The 14,770-nt window shown below is 42.7% G+C and overlaps 1 protein-coding gene across 1 annotated transcript in view; it reads right to left on the bottom strand.

Annotated features, from left to right (window-relative positions):
- The window catches only part of LOC111145972 (aconitase 1), a 56,683-nt gene that overhangs the window by 26,349 nt on the left and 15,564 nt on the right, over nt 1–14,770 (bottom strand). Inside the window, exons 2-4 of the mRNA XM_022501317.1 lie at nt 8,830–8,948; nt 7,577–7,745; nt 5,997–6,134 (exon numbers count right to left, since the gene is read on the bottom strand). Of these exons, the coding sequence (XP_022357025.1) occupies nt 5,997–6,134; nt 7,577–7,745; nt 8,830–8,926 (404 nt within the window). The 5' untranslated portion in view covers nt 8,927–8,948. The remainder of the gene's footprint in view (nt 1–5,996; nt 6,135–7,576; nt 7,746–8,829; nt 8,949–14,770) is intronic.

The raw sequence follows: 14,770 nt of genomic DNA, 5'->3' as shown, positions 1-14,770 counted from the left end.
TTTCTGTACTCCTTTCCCATGCGTGACTTCGTTACAACACCTCTCTGAGCTGAGCCGGGTCCGGGCGGCATTTTCATCTGCTTCTCTTGGGAGACAGGGATCAGCAGTGCCAGGAGGCACGGGCATTTATAGAATCACGATCTCCTAGCTCTTGGACAGAGGTTTCCGAGGAGGATGGTGCTACCCAAGAGCATCTGTGAAGGGCAGATTACATGCTGAGGTTTACTCAAAGTCATTCAGTCCATCAGGAATGACGCAGGCAGAGCAGGGCATCAAGAAGCCTCTCCAGGATTTTTATAATCAAATCACATCTATTGTTTTGAGTTAAGGTAGAATAAACCAGAGTTACGACTTGGCAGGTCGGGCACTCAGAACACACTCATAAACCAAACCATGGATTGCGTGCACCCAGGAAAGGATAGTAGAATTAATAGCTGAGACCTAAGTCAGACTTCATTAATTAGTAGTTAACGCTTACCGACTTCACTGGGCATGAGCCACTCTTCTAAATATTTAAAATTTATTTTCTCATCTAGTCTCCATGGCAACCCTTTAAATTAGATGCCACAAACACCCACATTTTTCCAAAAGAGGCAACTGAGATACAGAGAGGTTAAGAGACTTGCTCAAGACCATGCAGCTAGTATATGCTGGAACCGGAATTGGAACGCTGGCAGCCGCAGCACACAGTCGTGTCACAGGCTTCATGTGTTTTGCACACATGAACTCATCAGTGTGCACAACCATCCTTCACAGAGGTTCCACTCTTAGCCCTGTGTGCAGAAGAGGAGCCGAGGCACAGAGAGCTGAGCTCACCTGTCCAAGGCCAGACATTTGTCGATGATCGAGCCGTCGTCTGAGCCCAAGTCTGACGGCCCTGGGGCCTGTCCCCTGACCGCTGTTCTCTACATCGCATCCACGCTCTTCCTTTACTTATAAATGACCCAGAGAGCCTACTCTGTGCCCCCTGCTGGGAACACAAGGGTGTAAGAGCAGTGCGTGCACTGCTCAGAGCCTGCTGGGCGATGCAGAGAAGCAGGCAGGCAACTGTAAGAGTGTGACTGTCACTGCCATGGTACGGGGGGAACACTCAGAAAAGGTCGCAGATTCAGACTGGGGGTGGGGATACCTTCCAGAAGAAGTGTCATTGGGGCAGTCTGAAGGACATGTGGCATCAACCAGATAAAGATAGGCAGGTGCTCCTTGGGCAAAAAAGGACTGGAAGCACTTAGCATTGACAAAGAGCACATTCAGTTACTGCTGAGCAAGGAGCCCGATGCAGGACTCCGTCCCAGGACTCCAGGATCATGACCTCAGCTGAAGGCAGATGCTTGACTCACCGAGCCACCCAGGCCCCCGTGTGAGTTGCTTTGATGGAATCAGTTCCTGAGGGTGCCTTAGAGCAGGCAGCCATAAATTCTAGCTCCACAGGCCAAATCTGGCCCAATACCTGTCCATGTTTGGCCCTCAAGCAAGCAATAATTTTTATATTTGTAAAGGTTGTAAAAAAGAAAAAAGGGTATGTGAGCAGAGACAGTATGCAGCCAGCAAAACCTATAATATTTACTACTGGTCCTTAAAAAGATGTGCTGATCCCTGATGTAGAGTATGAATGCCTGTGAGTGTATGTGTTAAAGAAAAGCAAAAGGCAGAGAGAGAAAGGAGAGATGCCAGCACAGGAGGAAGAGGCAGGACAAGAATGCTGTTCCTGGAACAGCAGAGTCTCTGGACCAGGGTGGCTACTCCTCCAGGCACTCATCTCCTTCTCACTAGTCCACTGAGGGCTCCATCCACATCCACATTTCCTGTATTAGAAATACTGTGACACCACACTGTCAATGGGTCAAACCCTAATGCATGAGTTTCCTTCCCGCATCTCATCCCCACTCTCACTTTTCTACATCATCTAATGACCTCCCCTCCCACCACTTAGTTTCTGCAACTATCAAAGCATTTATTCCAGAAAAAGCCTAACTGGCTCCTGTCAGTCTGTTTGGCCTACCTTTGTACCTTTGCCAGAATCCATTCTCTAAAGCACAGATCATCATGACCCACCTGGAACCTGCCAATGGCTTTCCATTTCTACATAAAGTACGAATCCCTTGCCTTAAAAAATGAAGTCCTTCCGTGTGACCTCAAGCTTCCTTTATATGCCCTCTCCTATCACCTGGTCCAAACCTTGTTCAGCTTTAGCCACATTGAAGCCCTCATACTCTCCCAAACTTCACTTCCCTCACACTCCATACTTTCTGTGCCGAGTGCCTTTTCCAGCGCTTCCCTCCTTGTAAAGCTCCTTCAGGACCTGGAGCACCTGATGCTCCCGGCAGAACCCTCTGGACTCCTCAGGTCAGGATGATTTGCTTCCTTCTCCGTGATTATCCTACCTAGCAACTGCACTGAAGTTATGTGTTCTTTAATTTTCTCTCTTCTAAACTAACCTGTTTCTTAAACAAATACACAGTAGGTCTTAAATAGATTTAAGGAAGCTATCTTGGAACATTGCTCTTAATCATATGGGGCCCTTAATCATATGCCTCTGGCTCTGCTCTTCTCTGGCTCTAGCTCTTCTTCTTTTTTTTTTTTTTTAAGATTTAATTTATTTATTTGACACAGAGAGAGAGAGTGCGATCATAAGTAGGCAGAACACCAGGCAGAGAAAGAGGGGGAAGCAGGCTCCCCGCTGAGCAGAGAGCCAGATGCAGGGCTTGATCCCAGGACCCCGAGATCATGACCTGAGCTGAAGGCAGAGGATTAACCCACTGAGCCACCCCGGATCCCCAGGTTCTAGCTCTCCTACTTGGAACACTTGTGGATGACCAGTCACGGTCTCTTTCCCTCACTGATCCTTCCCAGCACTAGAAGGACAGCAGAAAAGCAGGTTTGGAAGGGTGACATTAATGCCGGAGAATGCTGGCACGTCAGCCTGACATAAATAGCATATTCACAGGACAAGCAGAAGCCAGTAATGCTTAGGCTGTTTTAAGACAGGTTAATTCCAGGTGAAAGCCTATTTACTCATTAAAACAAAACACCTTTTTTGGCTCAAATTAACAGTGCTAGTTCCTGGAATGAATGAGTAAACAGACCTATAATTCAGATTTTTCCACCACTCAGGACTTCCCTAAATTTACCAATCAACTGAGCTTTTAATAAGGTCTCTGAATATGAATGGCCTCACAGACTAAAGAGGGAATTTCTCCTTAATTACATAGTTTGAATTCAGATTTGGATGTATTTCAAATTTTCTGAGCATTACATTTAATGGTACTCCAGAAATTCAAAAACAGTATTTACAGAGGAGATAGTTTCCATACCCATAAAATCTAGCCAGAAATTGTTATGATATCTTGTTGGTTTTTTTTTTAAAGGTTATTTTTGAGGTAACTTTGAAAAACTTTACAATAATGAGTTAGCTAGACCTTTCATTCCTAAAAATGTTGAGGCCAATTATTTTTATTCAAACCAGGCAAAGAGCTCAGAAATACTTAAATGGGAATACTTATCATCTGAGCACTCCATCCACAGTTTTTCTAGTTCATGTCTGGAAATACCTGGAAATCAGCCCATAGACACAGTTCCACAAAATTTGGGACATATCACATTTAATTCCTTACAAAAATGAAGAAAGAGACTGGGAGGTCAAATTGCAAAACCAGATTCAAGCAATAAAAACAAAACACCACCAATGAAAATACTTCTAACAAAAATGTTGTCTTTCATTAAAAAAAAAAAAAAAAAAAAAAAGTGTTCCCAGATTTGGGTATCAGTTTGGATCAAAGTCCTTCCCCCTAGCTCCCCACTGGACTTTGCTGTTTTCATAAAATGTTTTCAGTAGTGCAGTATAAATGAAAAGGGTCCATAAAAAAACTGAAACTGGAGTTGATAGATTTCAAGGTTTAAAGAGGAAAAATAAATTACAGCAAACTTTGTGATGCCCCAGATTCATACTGCTTAATCAACAGTCAGGAACTCTTTGAATTTTGAGTCAAAAGACTTCAGACATTAAAACAATTACAATTCTGTCCCCACCAGTCCTTTCACCTTCCAGGCAGTGAAATCAAGGTAAATCATCAATGCCAATGAGAATTTCCAAGAAAGATAAAGTTGCCCATGATTTTGTGAGGCTACTTGTATAAATTCTGCAGTGGGGTGTTGGGAAATATCTTTTTCTCAAATTGAATAACATTTTGTGGATGTATTTTTAATTCTTCCCTTTGACCCCAAACCATTAAATTGAGCTCACGTGATTTAAGGGACAAAAAAAAAAAAAAAGACAAGTTGCCTAAGAATGAGGTTAGAGTCCAAAGGAAAGGGAACAGCTGCTAAGGATCCGTTTGTTCCAAGAATCGTCAATTCAGAGGACAAAGCACATTTTTCTTTATCCTGAATTTATCTGGTTTTTACAATGGCAACCTTAATCTGAGAATGGCCAGTTACCCCAGTTCTCTTGAAGCTGTATGGAACCCATTTAAATCTCCAAGAAAGCAAGTTTTTTTTTTTCCTCTGTGAATGGTTTGTTTCATACTGTTAAATGAGTTTTTATTATAAAAACAATAGCTTCTTACAATCCCAGAAATAAATCATTTACAAGTTTTTCTAATCTTTTAATCTCTGTATAACTTTTCATCTAGCTGAGATCACACTATACATGCAATTTATATCTGGCTCATTGAGCTCTGACATGAGCATGTTCCAAGTGTTATTAAACACTTTATGATTATAACAGTAAATGTTAACTAATAATTCACTTTAAGCACATACCATAATTTAATAAATCATTCTCCTTTGTTGGACATTAAGAATGCTTCTAGGTTTCCATTATTATAAATAATGATTTAATGAACACTATTTAGTGATTAAGCTACTCCTGAATTTCTAGATTATCTATGAAGGGGTAATGCTCTGAAGTGGAAATTCCAGCACAAAGGATATGACAATTTCTAATAATCTTCATACACACTGCTTTCATCATTCCTAATTTATTATTAGCAGTGCATAAAAGTGTCTCCTTCATGACACCTTTATAATTAATAAGTTTATTTTCTAACCTTAATTATATTGATAAGAGAAAATGGTATCTCAAGAATTTAATCTACTTTTTTATTACTTCTGAAGTTGAAAAGGATTTATATAGTGTTCACTTGCTTTTCCTTTTATTGTGAAATTTCCACTTTCCTTTACCCATTTATCTGCTGAGTTTTACTATTTTTGAATGGATTATGCACACTGTTTATATATTAAGAATATTAACCCTCTGTCATATTTGTGGCAAATCTTTTTAAAGATATTTACTGTTAATTTTGAAGTCATTAAAACTATAGTCCTTTTTCTTTTTTGCTTCATTCTTTGTTTTTAAATTTAGAAAGGTCTCCTCAAGACATTTGACATATACATAATTTTCTTCTAAGTTTTTTGATGATTTAACTTAAAAAATATTAAAGCTTTAATTCACAGGCATCGCTCTCTCTCCCAAATAATTAATTTCCCCAGCACTGAGTGTGGTAAAACTCCCTCTTTCCCCACTCATAGTTGATAATAACTATTCAGTTATTCTTCTAGCAGTACCTGGTTGCCCTCCCTGTATAATCCGGCAGTTACTCCTACAACAGATGGAGTGTATTCCCCACCCCTAATTTAGGGCTGGACTTGCTTCGATTAATGTCACTGTGAAGAGAATTGATTCTATGCCTGCCCTGATCTAATAAGCCTCAAGAGATACTGTGGGTTCCTACTTGCCCTCTTGAGACTCTGTGATGATCACCAGATAGCTGCTTTCTCCTTCAGCCTGGGCCCCAGAAGAAGTAAAAAGAAAAACAAAAATACATTAAAAAAAAAAATAAAAAATCTTCACTGGAAAATCTATAGTAAGTTTGAGTTTTTCTGAACACATCTTTTAAAGATTTTCTTCTGTTTATCTACATAGACCAACAAGGAAGACTTGAACTGGAAGACTCTGCACAAAACAGAAAACCCAAGTATTGATCCTAATCTCTCACCTTCTGTTGAAGTCCACCTGGATGGAATGATCAATTACAAGATCGGCGGGACAGACGGGGTTTATTTTCTCCGGATCTCCTCCTAACTTCTTCACGGCATCACGCATGGCAGCAAAGTCAACCACAGCTGGCACACCCCTAAGAAAACAGAGCGTTAAGCAGAAGACAAAACTGTTGAACAAGTGTCCTTGGAATGGTCAGCTTTGGCCTCTACTGACAACACTGGCCATGAGCCAGTTTCATCAGTGGGGTGAGCAATGGATGACTCAGAAAAGTGGAAGCTGCTAAACACCTTTCCTTGAGCAGACATTGGTAGTAAGTGCCATGACTGGGTGGTATCTCTACATGAAGTTTTGTCATTGCATTAAAGTTAACAACAAGTAGGGTTTAACCAGAGACTTTGGGAAAGCAGGCACTTAAAAAACTCTGGGAACGTTACTGCCATGGCTGATTCCCATTCATATGATGGGGAGACAAAAGCCTAGAGAAGATCCATGGATCTGACCTCCAACTTCAGACCAAATTTCAAGAAATGGATGTAATTCAGAGAAGTATGCTATGAATCAAATTGAGACTAGGTCGAATCATTCCATTTTATTATTTTAGAGTGTAAAATTTGTTCTCTAGACTGTCTTCTAGAAAAATGAAATTTGGTCTCTAGAAGGAATAAAAAATCATCATTTAAAAATGGAAAGGCGGGGGCGCCTGGGTGGCTCAGTGGGTTAAGCCGCTGCCTTCGGCTCAGGTCATGAACTCAGGGTCCTGGGATCGAGTCCCACATCGGGCTCTCTGCTCGGCGGGGAGCCTGCTTCCCTCTCTCTCTCTCTCTGCCTGCCTCTCTGCCTACTTGTGATCTCTCTCTGTCAAATAAATAAATAAAATCTTTAAAAAAAAAAAAATGGAAAGGCAGGGGCACCTGGGTAGCTCAGTGGGTTAAGCCTCTGCCTTTGGCTCAGGTCATAATCTCAGGGTCCTGGGATCGAGCCCCGCATCAGGCTCTCTGCTCAGCGGGGAGCCTGCTTTCCTTCCTCTTCTGCCTGCCTCTCTGCCTACTTGTGATCTCTCTCTCTCTCTGTGTCAAATAAATAAAATCTTTAAAAAAAAAAAAAAGGAAAGGCAGTGTCTAAAAAAATAGGCCATGATGAGGAGTAAAGACTCCTGGGAATAGCAGGATGTGAGCTGAGGCTTAACGGCTAAGGGGACAGCACATCACTGTTCTAAAGTCAGCTGTTTGAAACTGGCTATGTGGGTAACAGGATGTGAGGGAGAGAAGATTCTAAGATAGCCCTACCTAATGCTACTTCTTCCACCTTCTTCTAGTGTACCTAAAACTAGGATCTCCCAGACCAAAGATGCTGACCTTCGCCACTGGAAGAGGTGGCGTGACTACACATCCCAGTGTGTCCAAGACAATCTCTTGCTGTCCAGGATAACACACCGCTTACGTTTTCGAAAGTGTCTGGATATTGGGTGATAAATTATACAGGTACTCTGTGTGTGTGCGCGCACGTGTGTGAAGCTTGATCTAAAGGCTGACAAGGGAGGTGGTGAAGAGGGGAGTGGAGTGACATTAGGCTCACGTGAAGTCCTGCAGGATGACACGGGCAGGCTTAAATGGCACTTCTATGTTCTTATGCTGCATGACATTCCAATTTAGGATATTTTCGATGTCATTTTTCTTCACCAAAAACTGATCGCAGTTCCGAACGGCTGCCTCCAGGAGGACTCTGATTGAAAATGGTAAGCGTTCTAGGGGAAAAAGGAGAAGGCGTAACAAAACAAACAAAAGCCACGAGACACCTTCTCATAAGAGCCAGTTAAAGCCAATCTCTATATAAACTCGATATAAGGCATCAGACTACTTCTTCCAACAGGGAAAGAGGGCAAGTTTAAATTGGGATTTCCACAGTTTAAAATATAAGCATATCGAATGGGTTTAAGAGACATTTGGTACTTGAAAATACCCACAGACTAAGCAAAAATAAATATATATATATTTATAGTTAATTCTTTCATAATAAATTATTGCCCTATCTTGGATTCCAAAAACAGAGTTTCCCTTAAGTTATCATGAAAGAAGTCAATCTAGATATTTACTGTATTATATGTTGGCAAGTAACACCCATGCAAAGTAATATTTCTTATGAAAACTAGTGTTTAAGAAAATAGAAAATAACTCCTTTACAACTGTTGTAATTAAGACCAAAGACAGTCACATGCACCTTTCAAAGGAAATACAAGCCTGAATACCACACAGGACGGCCCTGGTAATGGGTCTAAGGATAAGACAATGGTAATTCATAAGAAAAACTATTTTGTTTATTTATAAAAGAAATGTTCTATCCTGATCTATGAAAATTATTCACCAATACTATTTGGAAAAGATTAGAGTGCTCAGGTAGAAAGTAGAGGGTTTGGAATAAAAGAGACCTGTTTTTGTCTAATTCTACTACCCACATAGTTGTTTTTTGATCATATCACTGACCGTCTCTGGGCCTCAGCATCCTCAGGTCTTCTTATGTTTTATAAATGTGACCTCACAGGGCTGTTATACAGATTAAATAATATAATATGTATGTACAAACACTCTATATACTATAAATGTTACATAAATATCACATGATTATAATTATTATTACTTACTTGAAAATGGGCAACGTAAGAAAGATATGTGTGTGTGTGAGTTTGTGCGCTTAATCCAAGATCATTCAGACACTTCTGCTACTCCCTCTTTCAACTCTCCTAAAGGCTAATTAGTTATATAGCTTAATTATTATGTAAACAAGAGTCTAACTGCTCTGATAACAATTACGTCAGAGAGCCATGGACCTACCATATCTTGAATCCTTCAATTTATTCAAATTGAAGAATTTCTTTCCTGGTTGTGCAAGATCCAAAGGCTCAACAAGGTGTGCAAATGGGTTGCTCATGATTCTTGATGGCCACGTGTTCCTGAGAAAAGAAAAAAGAAAAAAAAAGAGAACACTTAATTTCTACTTTCAAAGCTGGATTTCATTGATTCTGAGGCGTATTTGCCCTCTTTAATGATTATGGTACACATCCACTTCAAGACATCACTTATCTTTTCAAAGTAGGAGGAGGGCGGGACATACATGACTCCAAGAATGGCATCTTAGCAAATAAAATGGGCTTCTGTGAAGCTATTGCGAAAGCTAGCATTCACCTCTAAAGAGAGCATAAAATCCCAAACTTCTTTTGTCTGATGGCTACAACTTTCCAACCTTCTTCCGCTGATAAGGTATGCTGTGTCTCATGGTAAATCCCGAATACATGAAACAAACTTCTGAGCTGGACTCCTGTCTTTCTTGACAGGAGGTAAAAGGTCCATACAGATGACATGCAATTGTATAAAACTTGAACTTTGGAAGTAGGGGCTCAGAAGCAGCTATTTTCTGTTGTAACCGTCTCTGCAGCATTTGACGTTAATGCATTAGTTTGAAGTCTTCCTGATTCACTTTTGCATGTGGTGGCAACGCAGTGTTCAATCGGGGAATCTCTGTTCCTGCAGAGGGGCATAAAGGCCCAAACTGCCCAGATATGTGTGGAGGAGACCCTCTGCCCCAGCTTCAGCCAGGACTCACGTATCTTTGTATAAACTGTAAGCAGTGAACATAGGAGGACACTGTTCCTGGACTCCACCACACAGATAAATGGCAATTTCAAGTAACTGTACAACTGAGAGCAGATGCACTGGAGAAAGAGTTGGAAGACCTGCTTTCCAGTCCTACCCCTTGGGAAAACAGTCTTAATTTTGAGATAAGAACAGTAACATTTCTGGGGTGCCTGGCTGGCTCGGTCAGTGGAGTGTGCAGCTCTGGATCTCGGAGTTGTGAGTTCAAGCCCCACACTGGATGTAGAGATTACTTAAAGAGAAAATCTTAAATAAAAAATAGTAACATTACCCAATTAACCCAGGAGTTTTATGAATACTTAAATATTCAACATATTCTGGGGACGACTGATGTGGCGTGATCAACATATTACTGTAAAACGAAAAAACACGTGTGGGCATGCCTCGGGGGATAACGCGGGTTCCGTCCCAGCGCATTTAAACGCTGACACTATACTGTAATCTAGCAAGTACGCAACAGTATCATGTCTAAAAAAATAATGTACCGATTTTAATGAAGAAAACCTTTATTGCTAAAAAATGCTAACCATCATCTGAGCTTCCAGGTAGTCATCATCTCGGACCACAGAGCACCATGCCAAATGCAACAGTGAAGAAGCTGGATGTATCATGAACATTGTCACAATGTGACACACATACACGAGAACAAATGCTGTCGGGAAAATGGTGGCAGGAGACTTCCTCAATGCAGGGTTGCCACAAACCTTCAATCTGTCCAAACTGTAGTGTTTGCACAGCACAATAAAATGAGGTCTGCCTGTACAGGAAATGACTGTTTGGGGGGATGAAAAGTGACAAGTGGTTCTTGTCTCCACAGACAGGCCCGTTTCTTCATTAAAACACAAAAGGGACGGGCTGCTGCAACTGGGGCGGGGAAGTCAAGACTAGGAGTAAGACTCAGTGTCCACCGTACATCCTTTCATATCGTGTGCATCCTTACCAGTGTGCACATGCCACTGTTTGAAAACAAGCACAAGTTTTAGAGAAATAGCTCTTTGTGCATGTACTAAGGCTGGTGCTAGGTGATTGTGGAGAGAAGCGCTGGCTGAGAAGCAGCCCCTGCCTCTGTGGAGGCCGGAGGACAAGCCAGACGCCTGTCACGGGCTCCAGAGAACGCCGGGGAGAGTGTCTTTCTGCCAGTGCTGTGCTGGGAACTGCTTTTGTCCCCTAATTCCCCGTGGGGAAAGATCATCCTATTTGTCAAGCAAGTCTGGCAGTGTGGATTTCCACATGGACTCCCTTGGTTTAGAAGTGTTGGTAAGGAAAGGTTTCTAAATGACTGTGTGGGTTTGCTGCATGATGGCCAAACTGAACATGCCTGCGGGCGCCACGTGACCCGGGGACTGGAGGACTGCAGGGTCACCAGAGAGAGAAAACTCGGGTAGGGGACTGCGGGAAGGGAGGAGGCGAGAGGTGACCTGCGTGAGCCGCTGGAGGATGGCTGCTGCAATGGAAGAAGAGGCAGAGGCTGGAGAAAGGGTGGCCGCGGAGTCACCGAATCGGCCCCTTTGAGGGAAGAGCGCTCTCAGTGCCACACAGATTCGAGAGACTTCCCACCCCTCCCCACTAAATGAGGAGCCAGGCAAGAGGACAAAAAACCTAGAAATACGCTGTTTAGTAAGAAATGTGTTCGCCCGTGTGCAGGAGTTTACAAATCTGTGGGCTCAGAAAACAAGACTAATTGGAATTTTAAAGGTGTAAACTGAAAAAGGCAATCATCTTATTTTCCCTTGGATTTGCTATCATTGCCCCTAGACTTAACCACTCTAAACAGCAGCAAATGCAAGAGTAAAACTGCTCTTTGCCTCCCAGGGAGATGGATCAAGAGAACAGTGTCTCCGCAGAGGCCGCGGGACCCATGAGAATCTCTGCAGACACAAAAGACGTGGGGGACGGTCGCAGAACCGGGCAGGGTGGGTCATTCACATCTTTAAAAAGCCTCAAGGCTCTGAATCATTCCTCTCTCTCTCTGTGTCAAACCCTAAAGAGGCCAGGCGCCTCCAGTTTGCCAAAATTCTGTGGTGAAATCAACCGCTAAGTTGTACCCATGTTGACCATGAATCAGCGAGGCTGAAATGTGTCCGTCCATCCGCTTCCCCGGAGCCTATAAATGCCCTGGGACAGAACTTCCGAAGACTCAGTCCATTCCCGCTCCTCCCACCACAGAGCCAGCCAGTGTTCCAGGACAGACATAGAGACCGTCACAGCGTTTATAGAAAATGGCTTTGTAAAGTGTTCTACCGTCTGCTTCCCTTTTTCCTTAGAAACTAGATAATTGTCTAATTTCACTATATTAATGAACCAAATTCTCCTTGCAGAAGCTAAAAGAGAAAGAAATCAGTCCCTAGTTACTCAGTAGCAGCATGTAAGTACATGGGTACGGAAACATAAATACCCAGGGCTTTACACCATCCTCTCTAATTTTGGCGACATCTCTGTAAGTAAAAGCATGTCATTATTTCCATTTTACCCCTGAGGAAACTGCAGCTCAGAGAGATAGAAGAACTTGCCTAAGGACATACACCTAGCAAGAGGCAGAGCTGGGTTTTAAATCCTCCCTCTGAGAAACAACTCCTGTTCTTTTTTTTTTTTTTTAAGATTTTATTGATTCATTTGACAGACAGAGATCACAAGTAGGCAGAGAGGCAGGCAGAGAGAGAGGAGGAAGCAGGCTCCCCGCTGAGCAGAGAGCCCGACGTGGGGCTCGATCCCAGGACTCTGAGATCACGACCCGAGCAGAAGGCAGAGGCCTTAACCCACTGAGCCACCCAGGCGCCCCACAACTCCTGTTCTTAAAGGGGCATGCTGGCTAGAGGTCACCAACCAGCCCCACAGGTTAAAAAGAAAATGCCAGAAGAGGCTCAGGGACCTGAGAACTCCTCCTCCTGGAACTCACTTTGGAATCCTGGAGTTGCCTTTCCTTCTTCCCAGGGTCATCCCAGTAGGTCGGTCTGAGCTCAGCGTTGTCACATGTCCCTTGCACTCTTCACTGAGCCACAGGTCAATGGAAAGCAACAGGAGTTGTGTTCTGGCGACCAAAAACTGGTTTTGCTTCCAAGTTGGGAAACAGTCCTTTCACACCACCTGGAGGGCTCTGGAAATCCCTCCCAGTTTCACTCAAGCTATCACTCCTGTCTTAAATCGCTTTACAGGAGCTCCCCGTGCTTCAGCGATCCCAAGAGAAAGCCAAAATCAATCATGTTCCAAGGAGGGTCGGAGGGAGAGATCTTTGGCTTGGGAACAGTCCAGACCCAAAGTAGAATCTGGGCATCATGAATGCTTCCCAGGTCTGCCTTCCCCTGGCCAGAATCGTACCTCATCCTCAAACCTCAAGAAGTACTGCAAATCCTGCAGACTCCAAAACTACCTGTGGTCTGGGTTTCATCTAGAAACCTGCCCTCTTACCTCCCACATCCACGTAAAGCCCACACCCCACTGTTTCAACGCCTTTCTTTTCTTATTTCCCCACCCTGCCTCCCCTCTGCTTTGTTCCTGCCTTTTTTCTGTTCTACCTAATCCCCATTCAATGCTCATAAAAGGAAGGCGTGAACAGAGGGAGCCACTGTGGATTTTTTGGGAGAGGGTGGAGTGTTATCCTAGTTTTTTTTGTTTTTGTTTTGTTTTTTCTTTTAGCGGGGAAGGGTTCGTGTGCATGGAAATCTGCTTGGGAGCTACCGTTTTCTGTTCCACAGATTAAGAACAGGATTGCATGGAGGCTAAGGAAAAAAGAAGAGGAAAAGAAAAAAGGAAAAGAGAAAAGAGAAAAGAAATTTTTTTAAAAAGAAGAAAGTTAAGAAGGGGAAGTGATATCTTTGAAGCAGTGACACTGAGCTCATTTGGAGCTTGTGCTTCATGAACAGAACCATTGGGAGGGCTCAACAGTACCCACCCCGAGTGTGAATCAGGTAGGACCCGTGACCAGTGCTTATGCAAAAAGGAATTTTAAAAAGAGACACTTGCACTGTATCTGAAACCCTTCACTACACCTAGCTCACACTCTTTAAAATCAGAAGAATTACTTGGTTGAGAAACAGTGTCTTTGGAAGGTAACCCATCCTGAAATACCAGCTGGGTGACGTGTCCAATGTCATGACGCCCTCGGGTCCATCTTGTGCATGGATACAAAGAAGAGCGGGAGTGGGGAGAGAGTGCTGAACGTCAGATTTTTAAGGTAAAAAATTTTTTTTGTTAATTTCTAAAAAAAAAAAAAAAAACCAACTAACTAAACATTAGACACAGGCAGACAGATCTGAGACATTTAACGAATGAACCATGCTGTCGGTAAAAAAGGTACAGGGAGTTCAGAGCCATGGCTCCACCCCAACCACAGTCTTGCTGCCAGTCAACCTTTGGTCCCAATTCTGGATGCCTGCACGTGACTCGGAGAGCACTACCATTTGTGCTTACGTGGTATGGCATTAACTGATCCCCCCCACCCCCATGCCCCGGGACACCTTGTCCTAGGTGCTTCGAAGGTGATGAGACAGGATCAGAGAATGTTGAGCCTTCTGGAAAGAACCTTAGACATGCAGTAGCATGTTCCTGACCAGAAAACAGGCCCCCAGGAAGAAAGCGGGGTCTGTGGATTTATGAGTAGTAGACCTAGGAAGAACATACAGATGACTTTCTCTCCAGTGAAATGCAAATTTCTGGCAGGGGGAAAAAGAATGCTTAAAATCCTTCAAAAGTAAAGTTGAAAAAGTACCACTCAAAGCACTTTCACATATCACAATCTTCTGGAGCTTTTGTGAGCTAGTTCTCTAAGCACTGACTGAGCCTTCCATGGGGTTCCAAACTGCAGAGAACTGACTGAGCTACACTTTGGGAAAGTGTAGCTTTCCCAACTTAGGGCTAAGTTTTTAACAATCTGCCCTGGGTGACTGAGTTTATTCCGAGAGGCAGAGGAGTAAGGGCAAATAAATTTTACTGATACAAATATCGAACATACAATTCCTTACTCAGATTCAACATAAGAAATGTGAGCTAAGACACATCAAGTAATGTAAGTGGAATAGAAAAAATTGCAGAATAATATGTATATTAGAATCTAACTTAAGTTAAAAACGCAAGACTATTAGTATATATTCATCCATACACATACCATTGTATATGTAAATGAATA

Source organism: Enhydra lutris, unplaced genomic scaffold (genome assembly GCF_002288905.1).
Source record: "Enhydra lutris kenyoni isolate GAN:26980312 unplaced genomic scaffold, ASM228890v2 scaffoldscaffold13, whole genome shotgun sequence".
NCBI classification, from domain to species: Eukaryota; Metazoa; Chordata; class Mammalia; order Carnivora; family Mustelidae; genus Enhydra; species Enhydra lutris.
This window is presented reverse-complemented; position numbering and strand designations above follow the sequence as displayed.